Genomic DNA, 17,090 nt, shown 5'->3' with positions numbered 1-17,090 from the left:
ATTTATCCCAAACTTATTTTCCATGCCGTCCATTTTTCGGAGAAAACAAATTACTCACCCGCCCTCTGAAAATCAATTTCAATCACTTCTTGAACCACTTGCGCTGGCAACTGATTGCGGACCATAACGAGTGACCGAATCGTGTACAATAATCCCGTCGCTTTCTTTTTGATATCACTGGATAGAAATTATTGAGAAGTAATAAATTTATTATTTGTTTCGCGTGAAAAAACTGAGAAAATATTGCAATTTTAGGACAAAAAATTCTCGACGTGGCAAGAGGTTAATAAAAAAATTCAGCGACAGATTTGCGGTATTTCATTTGTCTATATTTTTACTTATAAATGTTTTGATGAAGCAGATGAAACATGCGATCAACGATTTTTCAAAATTTTCTTATCTTCTCCTCTTTCTTTGTTCTTTCATTGCCACCCTCCGTTGTTCCAAAGTCGCGTGTATTAATGGAAAGGAAGCAATTTTAATTTTCGAATCAATTAAACTTTTTAATCATCGACCGTTGTGTCGCTGAATCTCCAAATCTTTGACTTTTCGAATTCTCGTGTATCTATAATTAAAGAATTTCTCAATTTCTGTTTCGCGTTTAGTTAAATCTAACAAACTTGGCATCCGAACCGTAAGTGCATCATTCTTTGTCACACGATCGTCGTGCAACTGTGATCGTTAATCGAGCTGAACTTTCAACGGATGGTTTAAAGCATGAAAGTAAAATTGTCTTTGGTTACGTCTGACTTTCACCGTGCGCTTACTTTGCAAAACAAACAAGACACATGCGAAATCTCTCGAGCGATTTCCAACAAAAACGAGAAATTCTACTTTTACATTCATCTGAAGTTCCATAGTTCTTTTTTTTTTCTTTCTTTCTTCATTTCTTTCTTTCTATCAACTTCTTGCGAATAAAATCGAATTTCTCGTTTTTTTTCTTCTTTCTCAAAAATTTTACGTCCACGTAAATACAATTCTGTGCCAGTGAATATTTTACGAGTGAATATTCTTTGAAACGACGTATTGTGCACGTTTGTTGTCTCCATGATCCGTGATTTTACGCGCGAGCGTACAAAGACCACGCGTTCGTGACTACGTTTCATGGTGGTCGAGAAAGGTTAGAGGGCGTCGTCAATATCCACGGAACAGTCAGAGCTGCTCGAACTTTCCAAACGAATAATCAGCCGCTTCTTATCTTTGCATAATCGCGCTGGACTTGCGCGCGTATCCTGGCATCCTGGAATTTCGATAGAGAAAAATTCTTGCTCCGAGAGCTTCGCTTTCTCAATAACAATCAGGCGGTTCGAAGGTTAAAAGGCTTTCCGAATTTTTCGATAAGGATCGTCTGTTAAAACACGGGTAAACGAGATCGAACACTTTCACACTTCTTCCTAGTAACTGAACTTCACGAACATTTTAACGCAGGTATGTTCTTAAGAATTTTTATTTTCATCTGTTTTTTAGATTTATTTTTTATTTTATTTTCTACGTTTTTGAAAATTTTTATTTTCATTCTTCAAAATTTTCAATCGTATCGTGCCTTTTCTATGCCTGAAGCTATGGTTAAAGTTATTCCACGAAATCTGATTTTTTTCAAAAATTGGGATGATTCATAAAAATAAATATTCTACAAACTATTCGTTTGAAAATTCTAATGGAAGATGTATATATATTTGGTGTTCAGGTATTACAAATTTTTTTATAACGTTCAAAATGATCAAATGGTCAATGTTCTTCACGAGGATGTTCAAAATGGTCGAAAATTAGTCGGTAATTTCATAAATAGCAACTTTCTTTTTGTCCATTGGAGTCCATCTCGTGAATCATAATCTAATATTCAAGTTTCTTTCCGTGTCTGAACAATCGTACGATTGATTTATGATTTAACAAACGTCTATCGAAGCAAAAAAGTCCCTTGGCGAGTTAATCCGCAGAGAAAGTTGAAGATTCTGTCGCGTTGCTTCCGTGGCTTCATTTTTCTCAGAAGTAATATCGTTAAAACTTCTCTGTAGGATTCCTCGGTAGTGTCCTTTATCGGATAAACCTTTCCAGTATCGGAAAGAGATAAAGAATTTTCGGCGAAAAGGATTCTCGTGTTAAACGACACGAAAGAATTAATCAGTATTAAGGGCTCTCTGATTAGTTTCTCATTCAGAGAAACGAAGAAAGGCGAAACGAAGCTAGTATGAAACATTTGACAAATCTTCGCGTAGGAATTCAAACGAAATGAAAATCGCCCAAGTTTTCAGATAACTGTTTAATCTTCTCTCTGACTATATCATTGCTATACAGCAGATGTAGAAAGTATTGATGAATTTGAAATAATGTATCAATTAAACTTTCATCTGTTAACAATTCGCGAAGACTTTCACACTAGTTCTGCGTGTAAATTTTTCTTCTGTTGCGAGTTTTATGCCGATTTTTCAATGATAATTTTAAATAATGCGAAATTACAGCTAACCTGCTTCTCAACATTACTAATATGATTAACACTCGATTAGCCGACGATTAAAATTTCCATTCGAAACATTAAAATGAAAGAAACAGAATAAGTACAATGGAGTACACAAGCTCTTATCATGTACATTTTACGAAAAGTTATTGTTAATTAAATTAATAATTTTATTTAATATATATTATATTATATTATACATATAAATAATGTTAAATAATTATATTAAATTTAAATTTAAATATTATTATAAATTGTTAAATAAAAATAAATTATAGAATATTTAAATAATTAAAAAATTTCTAACGAAAATTATAAATTGGTCATTTTGACCATTAATGTATGTTAATCATCATTGAAAAGTAATTATACCATGTTTATGTTATGAACTTAAACTGTCAAGCATAAGAAATTCTCTTATATCAAGAGTGCTACAAGAAGAGTGCTGTGACATTTTCACATTTCGCTGAATTAATCAATTTTGCAAATTATGCAAACGACTGATATTTTCTTTTTTACGAACGCGTACTCTACGGAATACTCCAAATATTTACAGACTCATTTTTTTACAAAAAATTATTTAACGAACATTAATGATTTTAGGATTTGCTTAAAAATCATTAGTGTACGAATACTTTCTACCCCTTAACTGCCTTTGTTTCGCTTTGTTACACAATCTATAACGTTACGTTATATAAACGGTCTAATAGTTATGAACGGTAGCGTGTTTCGTGATATTCGAACGCGTTTTCCGCGACAGTCCTCTTTTTATCCCTTAACTGGCTCTGTCCCCCTTTTGTTCTATCGGGACTTGAACTAACTACCAATCGTACGTTTCTAATTCGAACGTCGAGCGGTTGATTGCGATCGGAAAAAGCTGGGGCTTTGTTCCATCGCGGTGTCCCGTTCTCATCGCGCGACGTATCAACGATCGAACAATTTTTGCAACGAAATGTCCTCTGTGTGTACGTGTGTTGCGAGTCGAGACGAAACAAAAAAAGAAAAAAAAAAGAGAGAACGAAAACGGGCGATGAGCCAATACAAGTCGTTACGTCGACAAAGGAGCAATCGAATTTAAACAGCTCTTTTGTATAATTTCCAATCGAGCGTGCGATACACGTTAGGGGAAAAAAAATAGCCGGCCAATTTGTTTCTCTCCCCGATTGTTAATTATGTTTCGTCCCTTTGCTCCCGAAATGCAGAGGAGTTTTTACACGACGAACGTGAATGCTGCGTCGCAAGGTATGGAGATCTTGCGACGTGGTAATTTTATGTTTGGAAATCAAGGTTCCGCGGATTATTTATCATCTTATACACCGTATTATACAATATAGTACGATATATATATATCATACTATAACGTAATAGCAACATTCCAAATCATATTATACTATGCTGTACATTTAACATATTACACAGTAATACAACAAATTATGCACTATTATAATTAATGATGCCATATTGTATCATATTACGACCTATTATACCATATTACATGGTTCTACATCATTCTAGTATCACAGCATATTACACATATTATTTCGTAGTATACAGTTCTATACCATACTATTACATATGTAACTATATTATACCACACTATACCGTATTCTACTATATAATACCATATTAATAACGTAATAACCATAGTATAACGAAATATACCGCGCAGCAGCATTCCAAACCATAATGTACTATGCTGTACATTTAGCATGTTACACAGTAATACAGCAAATTATGCACTATTATAATTAATTATGCCATATTGTATCATATTACGACCTTACACCACATTACATGGTTCTACATCATTCTATACGGTATCACAGCATATTATACAGTTCTATACCATACTACCCCATATGTAACTATATTATACCACATTATACGTACTACTTTCTACTATATAATACCATATTAATAACGTAATAACCATATTATAACGAAATATACCGCGCAGCAGCATTCCAAACCATAATGTACTATGCTGTACATTTAGCATGTTACACAGTAATACAGCAAATTATGCAATATTATAATTAATTATGCCATATTGTATCATATTACGCAGAGTCGAAAGTCTCTGTGTTTGTTCTCCACGCGAACACTTCACCACTTTCGAGCTAATGAAAAAGCTGCGGTGCTTTGTTACGCGCGACTTCCGGTCCTTTATCTGTCACGATTGTCTCTTTTTCTTCTCGCCGAATTTTTTTCGCACGAGGTGAAATTTCTCTTTTTCTTCGCAGAGCGTGTGCGAAAGTTTTCTGAAACAGGGGAAATTTGAAATCCTACCAATTCGATCGGAATTTTGTCGCGCGTTGTTCAGCCGTTTCGACTTCGCTCGTGAAATTTCGCTTTTGGAGGAATTTCTGGGAAATTTGGGACTTGGTGGAGCGCGTCGAGTGTTCTGTACATACGCACCGGTGTAAGTTTGCGGCAAGAATTTCGCTTTAAACAGGAAATGCCTTGAAAGCACCGGAAAACAGCGAGTGGCGATATTCTGTTTCCGTTTCGACCTGAACCACCTATCTTTCCTCGCGGAGTAAATTTGTCCGAGTAATCTCCATGGAGCGGAGCGGATTAAAATTCCTGGAACGTCTCTTCGACACTTTTGGTCTCTTTATCTCCGACTACGCCGAAATTTATCTTGAACGGTTGAAATATAATGTTGAGAAATTAGCTGTTCTCGGATGTTTAATCTCTTTCCCTCTGATCCTCCCTTTACCGTTCAACCGTAATTTTCGTTTAACCACTCGCGCTGGCAACCGATCGCGGACCATAACGAGTGACCAAACCGTACACAATAATTCGTCGCTTTCTTTCTGAACTCGTCGGTATACCACTAGATGGAAATTATTGAGAAGTAATAAATTTATTATTTGTTTTGCCTATTTCGTTTTACTTAAGTATACTTAAAACTGAGAAAATATTGCAATTTTGGGACAAAAAATTCTCGACGTGCGTCATTTCAGCGCAAGAGGTTAACTAGTTGCGCTGGCAACCGATTGCGGACCATAACGAGCGACCAAACCGTGTACAAAAATTCGTCGCTTTCTTTATCTTTGGAATTCGTCGGTATGATATCTGTCGAATCTTTGGCTTTTATTTCAGTAACTTAAAACGTATAATTGTATAAGAATAACGGAAAAAGTCTTTGGCATACTACACAGAAATAAAGGAAATAATTTAATACTTTTTTAACAATTAGCTCTGAACATATACTTAACTTTCTTCATCACACAAAGCTCAACAGCCGACCAACCTTTTTCTTCTCCATACACACACACGCGCTTCCTCTCATCACTCATGTCAATATATATAAAATTGTGCATGAATTACTATGTTATCCAACAATATCACTGGATAGTAATTATTGAAAAGTGATAAGTTTATTATTTGTTTTTGCCTGGATTATACTTAAATATACTTAAAACTGAAGAAATACTGCAATTTTGGGACAGAAAATTCTTGACGTGCATGGCAAGAGGTTAGAGAGATAGCTTTGAAAAATTACGCGCTCTTAAATATTTAACCATTTTCATCTAATTGTACAGGGTGTTGAACTCGTTGTTTGAGCGTTTGTTCCATTGCCATTTCTCATGACCGTTTGACAATTTTCGAAGATTTTAATCCCCCCCCCCCCTTGCACGTCAAAAATTGCAATCGCGAAATGAAATTTTCTGCCAAAGTGTCAGAAGGTTTTCCAAACTTCCAACAAAGTGCAACTCGTGTCTAACGTGTATTGAATCAAGACACAAACATTTGCTCGTTTAATTCTGAATGGCGTCTTGCCTTTTTACAGATTACATTCCGGAAACTTCAGATATGAAACTTCTAAAATCTACGGACCGTCTGATCGCAGTTTTAAACACAGCGAGATTAAAATTTACATGGAAACGTAAGGTCTCGAATATTTAATCGTCTTTCATTTGCGATCGCGTGACCGGCATTATCGATCGTCGCCGGCAGAGGCCAATTAAGTAGAATCTCCGAGTGACGGATTTTCACGGGGAAAAAAGAGAGGGGAGGAGAGAAAGAAAGAGAAAGAGAGAGAGAGAGAGAGAGAAGAAAAGAAGAAAAGGAAAGAAAAGAGAAATGGTCTAGTTCCGGACGTCACACTGGCTCTGTTCGTTATTTTCGTGCTAATTTGCGAACCACTGGAATCGCGGTGCCGAGCGTGGAATGGCGGCCACGTGCGCGTGCACCAATGCAAAGCCTCGGCTAAATAGGGAGACGTCGAAAATTCAGGGAAACGGCCGCGATTTCGAGCACAATGAGAGTCTCAGATATTGTGCGAGATATCGATCCAGCAGCCGTGGTGCTGGGCGGCAGTTTTAAACAAATAATGCCGCCTGTATACCGACGTCCTCGATCGGTGGGGTATAATTGACAGGTTTTTTTTTCTCTTTCTCTCTCTCTTTTTCTGTCCCGTTCTGTTTCCATATTCTCTCTCTCTCTCTCTCTCTCTCTCTCTCTCTCTCTCGTTTTTTTTCTCTGTTTTGTTACTTCGCGGAAACAGCGAGAACAAGCTTGCCGCGAGTCTTTGAAATTTCATTCTCGCGGAAACGATTGACGCGCGCGGGAGTTTCGCGTGCTCCTCCTCTCCTACTCTATAGGCTATATATAGACGCACGTCTCTCGTTAACAAAACTGTCCAACTTCATTATCTTTCCTCGTGCGTTTCGTTCCGTTCGATTGTAAACGCCATCGATCGCGTCTCGCGCCTAGAAGAACCGCGCGAACGTTTCCACCATTGTGGAATAAAATCACGAAAAACAATTAATTCCGAACAGTCGTTGACGAACGATCTGGTTAATGAAAATTTTGTGAAAAGCCAATGATAACAGCAAGCGAATATTCCCTTATCTGTATCGCTTTCTAACGGACGTTTGAAACGACAGTTGCTCTCTCTTGTAAGAAATATGCATCATCTATTAAAGCTATCATTATAAAAGTTTTACAAATAATCGTACAATTTTGTTAGTCTAACGCTGTATTTAGACTTTTGTTTTTTACAAAATGAAAAGTTCGTTTTTTGTTTAAAAAAGACATGGATATTCTTGTTAAAAGTCTTACAAATAGTTTACAAATAATAATTTTACAAATACAATTTACATTTAATAATAATTTTACAAATACAATTTGCATTTAATAATAATTTTGCAAATAGATTACAATTTACAAATAATAAAATACGGATATTCTTGTTAAAAGTTTTACAAATAATTTACAAATAATCTTACAATTTTGTTACTTTCACGCTGTATTTAGACTTTTGTTTTTTACCAAACGAAAAGTTTGTTTTTTGTTTAAAAAAAACACGGATGTTTTTGTTAAAATTAATATTAATTTCCGCTTGGACTGGAACGTAATTGTACGAATCTATTTATTTTAATTACCATTTAATTTATAATGACTCGTATATACGTAGAATATTTTGACACGATTGTTCCAGTGTTAATGAACATTCTCATTTGTTTCCTCATGTTAATAATTTCGTTAATCAACTAAAGTATACACGTTGTATACCCACCCGATTAACAAATTTTTGCATGATTGTTGCTCTTAATTTTGTCCAATCGATTACGTGTAACGACAAATAGAAATTATTTTTCGACAACGATAGGAAATCTTCGATTCTTTCAAATTCTTTTTAAAAAACTCCACATCGCACATAAATGCAGATCGTGCGACGAAGTGAAATTTACTTGGCTAATTGTAAGTTCTTTTTCGAAAACGCGTCGGTCTCGAATTTACAAGGGGTAAAAGGCTCGTCGAAATGTCAAAACACGTGTAAACGTGATCGTCGGAAGTTCGTTTTCATTTCGACCGATTGTCGAAAGCTTTTGTTTCGAGTTCGAGTATGTGCGCGCCGGATCATGGGACCGGGGTGGAAAAACAAACAGGAATATGGAATATATTATTTCAGTAACTGGTAACAAATATTTAGAAAGTCGAAGAGCTCGCCTTTATTCCTTTCAGTGGACAAAAAAAAAGGAAAAAAAGAAAAAAGAAAAACATGAATATTCCGGAGCGTGTGTACCAGCGATTAAAGGAACAAACGCGTCGCGTTTCAATTGTCCGTGGAACAATTCACTCGCGTTGATACATACACACGTGTGTACGTATCGTCTGAGAACGTTTTCTCCTATTTTCTTTCTTTTTCTTTTTCCAACATTATTCTATAAATCGAGTGTGCGATCGATGTTTCTCCTGAAAGGTATTAGTCGTGACAGCCGGTGGATGGATGAGTTTCGAATAATATACGAAGCTGTTTACTTACATTACCTATCGTTTACCTCGTGAACTCGATTTAAGGATATTCAGCTGGAAATTTTAAACGCTGAATAGTATTTCAACAGACGTATATCCTAGTGACGTGTTTTGCTTTGCACTTAATTTTGATTATCATTATCTTCGAAGAATTTACTTGAGAATGATTTTCAATGTGACATTATCGAATTTTCGGTTTATGATCGTGGGAGGTTAGGTTCGTATATAAAATTTTTGTAATTTCTTCGATTGCTTCTGTTCACGTGGAAATGATAATTGAAGAGAGTAGACAGACAATATAATTAATAATCTGATAAAACATTAGTCACGACAGCCAGTGGATATTTTTCATATTTATGTACATTTTTTTTTTTTTTTTTTAAATAGCAGTGTATAATTTTCTCTAAAGTTCCAACTCTTTCCCAGTTGTTTAGAAAATCAGGCAATAATCAGGGAAATTTGTCATAATCGCTCGCTGACAGTTGCATACCTGACGTTTCATAATGAGGCACGTAAAGTGGAATTCATACAGTATTCGTGAGAGATTTGAATAAATTATTCCGTGGAAAAAATAATTATTAGCGTAGAAAATAATCCGTCGACTCTTCGCGATGCATTTAAGTAATCATTAGAGCAATTTAACCAAACTTAATTTCCAACTATCGAGACCTTTCCTCGTTTCAAGTGGCGCTTGATTAAATGTTCCTTGATTCAGGCAAGGAAATCGTCCATTTGTCCCGTCGTGATTTTAGAGATCTACGGGTTGGTTAAATGGTCCAACATGTAAATCGTTTACGTTTGCTTTTGCGAAACTGCTGCTATTACGAAAATTTTAATTTGCAGGACGGAGGTAATTTTTGTTTAATTTTCCTCATAGACAGAGATACTTAATTCTTGATTAAATTATTTTAATTGTCAAATATTTATATTTATATATCTTGGAATGAATTCAGAGATCGAGAATTTTTGAACTGGGATCTATAGAACTCCCATGGGAATAAACAGAACTCTGCAGATATCAAATTTGCATTATTCTACGCTTGTAATTTTCAATTATAATATAATTGGAAATTATAAGCGTAGAATAATTTTTTTAAAGAAAATTTTAATGCAATATTGCGCATAGTATAGAAAAGTATGTAAAATACAGTGTTATTTATAACATTTAACACATCTTCTACCAAGGCTCTATTTTTTTTAGTTATATTCTCAAAGATGTAATTCTAAATCAAAATCCGCGGTTTTATAAAATTTGAAAATTATATAGCTATACATATTATATTATGTATGATTATAAATAGAAAATTATATAATATAATATAATTACAATATAATAAAAATCCGCGGTTTTATAAAGTTTGAAAATTATATAGCTATATATATTATATTATGTACAATTATAAGTAGAAAATTATATAATATATATAGCTATATAATTTTCAAACGTTATAAAACCGCGGATTTTTATTTAGAATTACATCTTTGAGAATATAATTAAAAAAAAATAGAACCTTGGTAGATGATTGTTTCATGTGTTAAATGTTATAAATAACACTGTGCAACTGTATTTTACATACTTTAATACTTTGCGCAATATTGCATTAAAATTTTCTTTTAAAAAAATGTATATTGAAATCTGCAATTTATTTGCAATTAAATAATTCGAAATCTCTGAGTCGCGCGATGACTGATGCAATTTTCGAACGTGTTGTTTATGCCGAATATTGCGTTACTCAATCATCTTGCGCACTTTCGCGACACGCGTGCGTATTAATTCAGATACGTACGTATATAATATAAAAACCACGACGAAGGATATTTCGTGATGATTGGTTGACACATTTGTGTTACGTAGAAAGTATATAAATAAAAGCAACGCCGCTACGCGCGAATCACGCGGATCGTGCCTCTTCCTCGATAAATCGTCCCGATCGTCCGAGAAAACCGAGGTCTAACTCGATCTCCTCCCGATCGTTGTTTTTTGAATGCTCGAACTCGCGCGTCACGTCCGCCATGTTACGAGGCAACTTTTTCCCAGTGGCAAAAACCACTTTCAACTTGGACTCGCGTTTTTCCTGTACGATATCGAACGCGAACCGAACGTCGAGATCGATATGGAAACCGATTGCATAGGGTGCGCTGTGCGTGCGTTTATACAGTCTCGAATGAATAAAAAAAAAGGAAACAGAATCGAGAGAGAATGGAGAAAAACCAACTGCCGTCGGCCAGATGGGACTCAACCCTAATCCATCTTCATACGGCGGACAACGCCGTTCCGTAATAGATAGAAATTTCGTTTCGCTGTTAGGACGATCCCGGAGGGTCGGAATAATTGATATTTACGTGGCAGCGCGGGCAGCCTTTCTCCTTTAAAAATCTTACGCGATCGGCGTCTCGTAACGGGGCATGTTCATGCGATCCGTACGCGAAGGTCGTCCGGTGTTCGCTCCACTTTTCGTACGAGCAAGGAAAAAAAAAAAGGCAGAAAGGAAGAAAGGAAGAAAGGGACGAACCAAGAAGGATCGAGAGAAAACTCGTGGTCAGAGAGGTGGAGGACTCGCGTTTCGGAGACCGACAGGCGCCGTGGAGAATCTCGATCCGCAATCTTCTCTCCATCGTTCAACACAGATGTTTACTCTTTGTCTCGCTCGTCATTATTTTCCCCTGTTTAGGACACTAGAACATTACCGAAATGATCAAAATGACCAATTTGTATAATAATAATTTCTGTTATTTTATGGATGTAAAACAGTACTTTTAGAGTACTGTACTGATACTTTATTGTGTTATAAATTTCTTTAAACGTTAATATAATGTTCAAATGACCGATTTAATTTAATTTTGACTTTGCGAATGTGAAACAGTGTATTTTTAGAGATTTATATGATTTTTCGTGAACTGTAGAAATAAAAGCTTGTGTACTTCATTGTGTATTACAAAGTTCTTTTAATGTGAATATAAGGTTCAATGGTCAGTTTTGTAATTTTGACTTTACAAATATGAGACAGTGTATTTTTGGAGATTTAAATGATCTTTCGTAAAATGTAAAAATAAAAGCTTGAAAGCTTGTGTACTTTATTGCATTATAAACTTCTTTAAAGTTCGTCAAATGATCAATTAATATAAAGTTCGTCAAATGATCAATTTAATTTAATTTTGACTTTACAAATGTGAAACAGTGTATTTTTAGAAATTTAAATGATTTTTCGTGAAATGTAGAAATGAAAGCTTCATTGTGTATTAAGTGAATATAAGGTTCGTCAAATGGCCAATTTTGTAATTTTGACTTTACAAATGTGAAACAGTATATTTTTAGACATTTAAATGACCTTTCGACGGAACTAATGAAGGCAGCGATATAGTTTCAAGTAAATCGCGAATAGTGGAAATTCCACGTTTGGAAATAAACCGAAATGGAAATTTCGTTTGTTTCAATTTTTACGTCGACACGGAAATATTCGATGCTCTTTCAATCTATTTTAGTCTATCAAATTCGCGGTTTTTCGCAGTTCTTGATTTGTTTGTTGCAACAGATTGCAACAAACGAATTCTTATATTTTTATCGCGACAATTTAAAAAAATGAATCGAAAGATTTCACGCGAAGCAATTTGCAGAGAAATGCAATTTGCTCTTTCGATCGATCGAGGAGAACGCGCGTGGTGTGTTTTCGTTTTTCAAGCGGTATCGATCGTGTCGCGAAGAATACCGCGAATGTTTCGAATTTTCGGAGTCCGAAAATTGCGCAGGCTTTGGCCCTTTAATTGATACCGTCGAATCGCCGAACTCGTGAAAAGTATTTCTATTAAATAACTCTTCGTTCTCGAACGTTCGAATCTCCGCTCGAGAAATTTGTCAAATTTTCGATTTTGCGAATGATTTACGATCGAGAATTTCACGCCGCGACTATTTCAATTTACAGTGAAGAAATCCAACTTACTCTTCAAATTCGCTGAAATTTCACGTCCCGCAAGAGGAATGGATTTTCAAAAACACGACTTTCAAAACACGCGACTGTCTAAAATCACTTTCCATTCTGAAATTTACGTACGTAGATGCTTGATGAAAGCGTAAGGCGTCGGGAAACGCATCTCGCGCAGCGGAGAACTTGCTTAACACTGGAACAATCGGCAATTAAATCATAAAATTTCCATCAGAGACTCATTCAAGTCAAAGAATTGGAGAAACTTTACAATGCAAATGAATTATATTTCACCGATAAATTATTTAAATCTCTAAAAACACGCTGCCTCACGTCTGTAAAATATCTAATGAAAATTATAAATTGGTAGAAAATTATAAATTATAAATTGGTACCACTTTGATAGTTCTAGTGTTGAAAGCAAGAGCATCAACACCCTTGGCCACGTATTATGCGAAGTTAATTTACGTTCTATAAAAAAAAAAAAAAGCTACTTCCATTCGCTAAATCGTACAAAAATAATCATTTTTCGAAATTCTGAAATGTAAACGTTAATCTCTTTACGTGTTATTTTCTTTATTCGCCAGAAATGAAATAAAATTACATGAAATTTCTTTGTTACAGCTAAAATGAAAAATTCGTCAAAATTTAATTAAATTTCTTTCGTTATATAACTGTTGTAACTTTGTTATAAAATTGAAATTAAAAATTCGTCCCTGAAGAGATCAAGTTCTACGCTCATAGAGACAAAGAGAGAGACTTGTACTTGAGCTAATGTCAATAGAAGAGGAACCAAATATTCTTCGTAAATTTGGCGTAAATATACCTATTCGCCAGAATTCTTCTATGCGGCACTTCCGTTTGTTCCGTACGAGCAAGGATAAACAGGGAGTAATGGCGTTACGATCGAATCACGCGGAAGTTTGCGCGTTAAACGTCAGAAGAGGAGAGCCCCGAGAATATTCCCAGTTCACCAATGGGGATGATCTGAGACTAACGATCTGAGAAGTTGGTTAAATTGCATGTTCGTTAAATTACGTTGGTGGAGGAGGATGCAGCCGCCCTCCTCCTCCGCCCTGATAAGACGCCACGTTAATCACGTAACATCGATTATCGCGAAAGTCGATGCGCGTTATGATGTACGTCGCGCGCGTTGCGGCTTTAATTGTCGCAAACGACCCAACCTTCTTCATCCATCGTTCAGCTACGTAACGTTGTTTAGCGTAATTTTGCGAGTCTCGAGCCGAACACGAATTGCGTTCGGTACCTTCGGAGAATTCGTGGAAAAATTCTTTTCGACTTCTTTGTCCCTTCGTTTTGACGAAGATATTGAAATCTTCAGATGGAAATTTGCAGTATTATCTGCAAACTTGTTGGTTACTTTTTTAAGTAATGATGGGTCTCTGTAATTTTACATATAAAATACAGCTATAAAGAAAATATATATATTTATATACACAGGGTGATCCACGTAATTTGCACACTTGAAATAACTTTTAAATTATGTGTCTAATGAAAAATTGTTTAATACAAAAGTTGTATGGCTTTAAGGGAGAATATAGCGTATCAATTTTTTATGTGTTTTGAGGGGTTTCGAAATTTTCGATATCATCTTAATTTCTTTTTAATTGGATCACATATGTTTTTCATCATAAATCGAAAGAATATTAAAGTCTCAGTAAAAAAAAGTATTAAACCACATTGGTATATTTTAGAATATATTTTAAATAAATCACTCTGTGTGTGTGTGTATATATATATATATTTAGTTATAGAATGTAATTATACATATATATCTATTTTTAAATTATTATGTGATATATATATATATATATTTGTAATTATTTAATTAATTTGGTCTTCTCCCCCCGATTATCTTTTCACAAGGATCTACTTGTTTTGATATAATGTACAATTTATTCTTCACTTTCAGATTACAGAAATCGAATACGTGTAACACGAACGAACTTATCAATCAGTCTAAACGTTAGTTGGATTGGAAAATTCATTTCCGAAATGACTAATTCTCACCTTGGTTGCTCGAACTTGAAAAGTTCATCGATGAAAGTTCCCCGGTTCTTTTCACGGAAAGTCGAGCCACTTTCTGCCTTCTCTGCTCATCTCGTCGGCAAATCAAGCGTGGAAATTGAATCCTTCGTCCCCCCCCCCCCCCCCCCGCATCGTCGTAATCCACGCTTCATCTGCCTCCGCGTTCAACTATTAAACAAGGAGTCGCGTCGAACGATTTCTGCATTTCGCCAGTTGTTGTTCGTCTGATAGTTTCAAAGACACCGGACAAGCCGGCTGGTAGTTTTATTTTTCGTTCGGTTTCGTCGCTTGTTTCTGAGAACAATGCACAGGTCCGACAATGCGCCTCGGCTATTACGCCCTCGCCGGAAGTACATTCAAGTATATTAACTTTTCGAGCGACTTTAATTACAACCTCCCCAGGTTGAATGCCAGCTCGTGGGAAACCTATTGCTGGCGAGCGTCGTTGGAATTATCTGGATTTTCGATGGAAATTTTTAGACACGAATTTTTTGTCACACGTGCGATAATTACACCAACTTCTCTATATATCTAAGCAGTGGATCGGTGATTTTGGGAAATTTAAAACGAAATGTAAGTCAATTTGTATAAATGTATGATACGGATGGTGTGACGTGTTCAACGATGGAAGAGTTTAATAAAAAAACTTGCTTCCGGGCACGTAGAGAAAGAAATATAATATCGGGGCAAACATGACCTGGCATGCGTGCGAATATAAAATTATCCGCTATATACGAGGGTTGAACTCCCGGCGACTGCCGTATAAAACTTGCACCAAGGAAATGAAAGCGCAGGGGACAGGAACAAGTTTATAATACGATAAAGAACAGGCAAGATCATTCAAATTTTTAAAAAAGTAATAATATAAATGTATAATAATATATATATATATATATATATATATATATATATATATATATATATATATATATATACACACAGAATGTTTCAATTCTACGTGAGAACGAGTCAAAAAGAAGGAATAAAATTTGATATCGAGTTTGAATATTTGTCAGTTATGTTTCAATTCGGCTAATTCCGCGAATAATCGACACGAAGATATATTCTAAACTATGCAAAAATGTAGAACGAAGTTTTTTTCGTGGCATCATTTTCAAGAAAATAGACTTTGAATATAATTCGTTGAAAGTTGCCTTAATAGTGTGCTGATAAATTTTCAAACTCAACTGTTTCGAAAACGAAGCATCTGACAGAAAAATTGTATTCCACATTCTTATATATATATATAGTTATATAATGGAATAGAATGTTTTGTTTTTAATATATATATATACAATAATATTGCAAATCTGTAATTGCTACGAAAAATTGAAAAAAAGGAAAGAAAAGAAAATGAATGATCGTATAATTAAAGTATCAAAAAGAAGAGGAAAAAAATCTTTTTTTTTTTTGAAGACAATAAAATCATTTTATTGAATTTGCTCGGCTGCGTCGACACGGTTAATAAACACTGTTCAGATGATCAATTTGGATAACGATAGCGCTGAGATCACTGTGTACGATAACAGGGCACATTAGGGTCGCATTAGAGGCAATTGCGTTGGCGCGAGCCTCGTTCGAGTTTGTAGATTGCGTCGCACTTACCATCGATACGTCGATCGTGAGCTGTTGTAGGTTCGAATACTACACTTCTCTACTACTTCTTCACAAGTACACTTGCTCGGGAACCTTACAAATACAACAATTCACGTTAGAAGAAGCTCCTCGCACTCAGCTATCGATTATAAAACGTTTCAAACTATTATGAGAATTGTTGGAATAAAAGAATACTCGTATGATATTTAAATTTTCAATCAAATTTAATTGCTATTTAAATTAAACGTACGTTTTGTTTTCTTTAATCTTAGAGATTGTTATCGTCTTATGATAAATGAGCTTATAAAAGTAGAAACCATTCTTGAAATTTAAATATTGAATATTGTTATTATTATTCAATTCGTCATCTTAAAAGTTGAATACTAATCGTGATTCTTTTCTGATTAATATTATTTATTTAATGACACAATGGAATTTATGATCTTATATTAAATAAAATTTGTTGTATTTCAGGATCTACAGATCATATATTATGGTCTACTGGGTCTGGAAGCGTTACGGCCGTGCAGAGATTCCATTCTTCGTGGGCTTTGCAAAATTGTACGATACGAAAGGCATCATGCAAATCACGTACTCTACTAGTAAGTGTATATATAAAATTTAATTCGTTTCACGTCGGGAGTATTTCCAGATTCAATACGATGCTGTGTGAGTTTAACGATCGTTTGAATTGCCGCTCGTTCTCGTTTCGCGGAATTATTTTGCACTTCTGTTATGAAAATAGTCCCTACTTTATCCGAAATGGAAGTTGTGGTAAAAATGTAGTAGAAAATTTCCTT

The 17,090-nt window shown here is 35.1% G+C and overlaps 1 protein-coding gene across 3 annotated transcripts in view; it reads left to right on the top strand.

Annotated features, from left to right (window-relative positions):
• LOC122531935 (rap guanine nucleotide exchange factor-like) overlaps positions 1–17,090 on the top strand; it is a 227,733-nt gene that overhangs the window by 52,728 nt on the left and 157,915 nt on the right. For all 3 annotated transcript variants that reach the window (XM_043660268.1, XM_043660271.1, XM_043660272.1), the window contains exon 3: positions 16,765–16,892. In XM_043660268.1, coding sequence (XP_043516203.1) covers positions 16,765–16,892 — 128 coding nt within the window. The remainder of the gene's footprint in view (positions 1–16,764; positions 16,893–17,090) is intronic.

This window comes from Frieseomelitta varia, unplaced genomic scaffold (assembly GCF_011392965.1).
Source record: "Frieseomelitta varia isolate USP_RPSP 00005682 unplaced genomic scaffold, Fvar_1.2 scaffold_428, whole genome shotgun sequence".
In the NCBI taxonomy this organism is placed as follows: Eukaryota; Metazoa; Arthropoda; class Insecta; order Hymenoptera; family Apidae; genus Frieseomelitta; species Frieseomelitta varia.
Note: the sequence above shows the minus strand (reverse complement) of the source record. Positions and strands in the feature narration are given on the sequence as shown.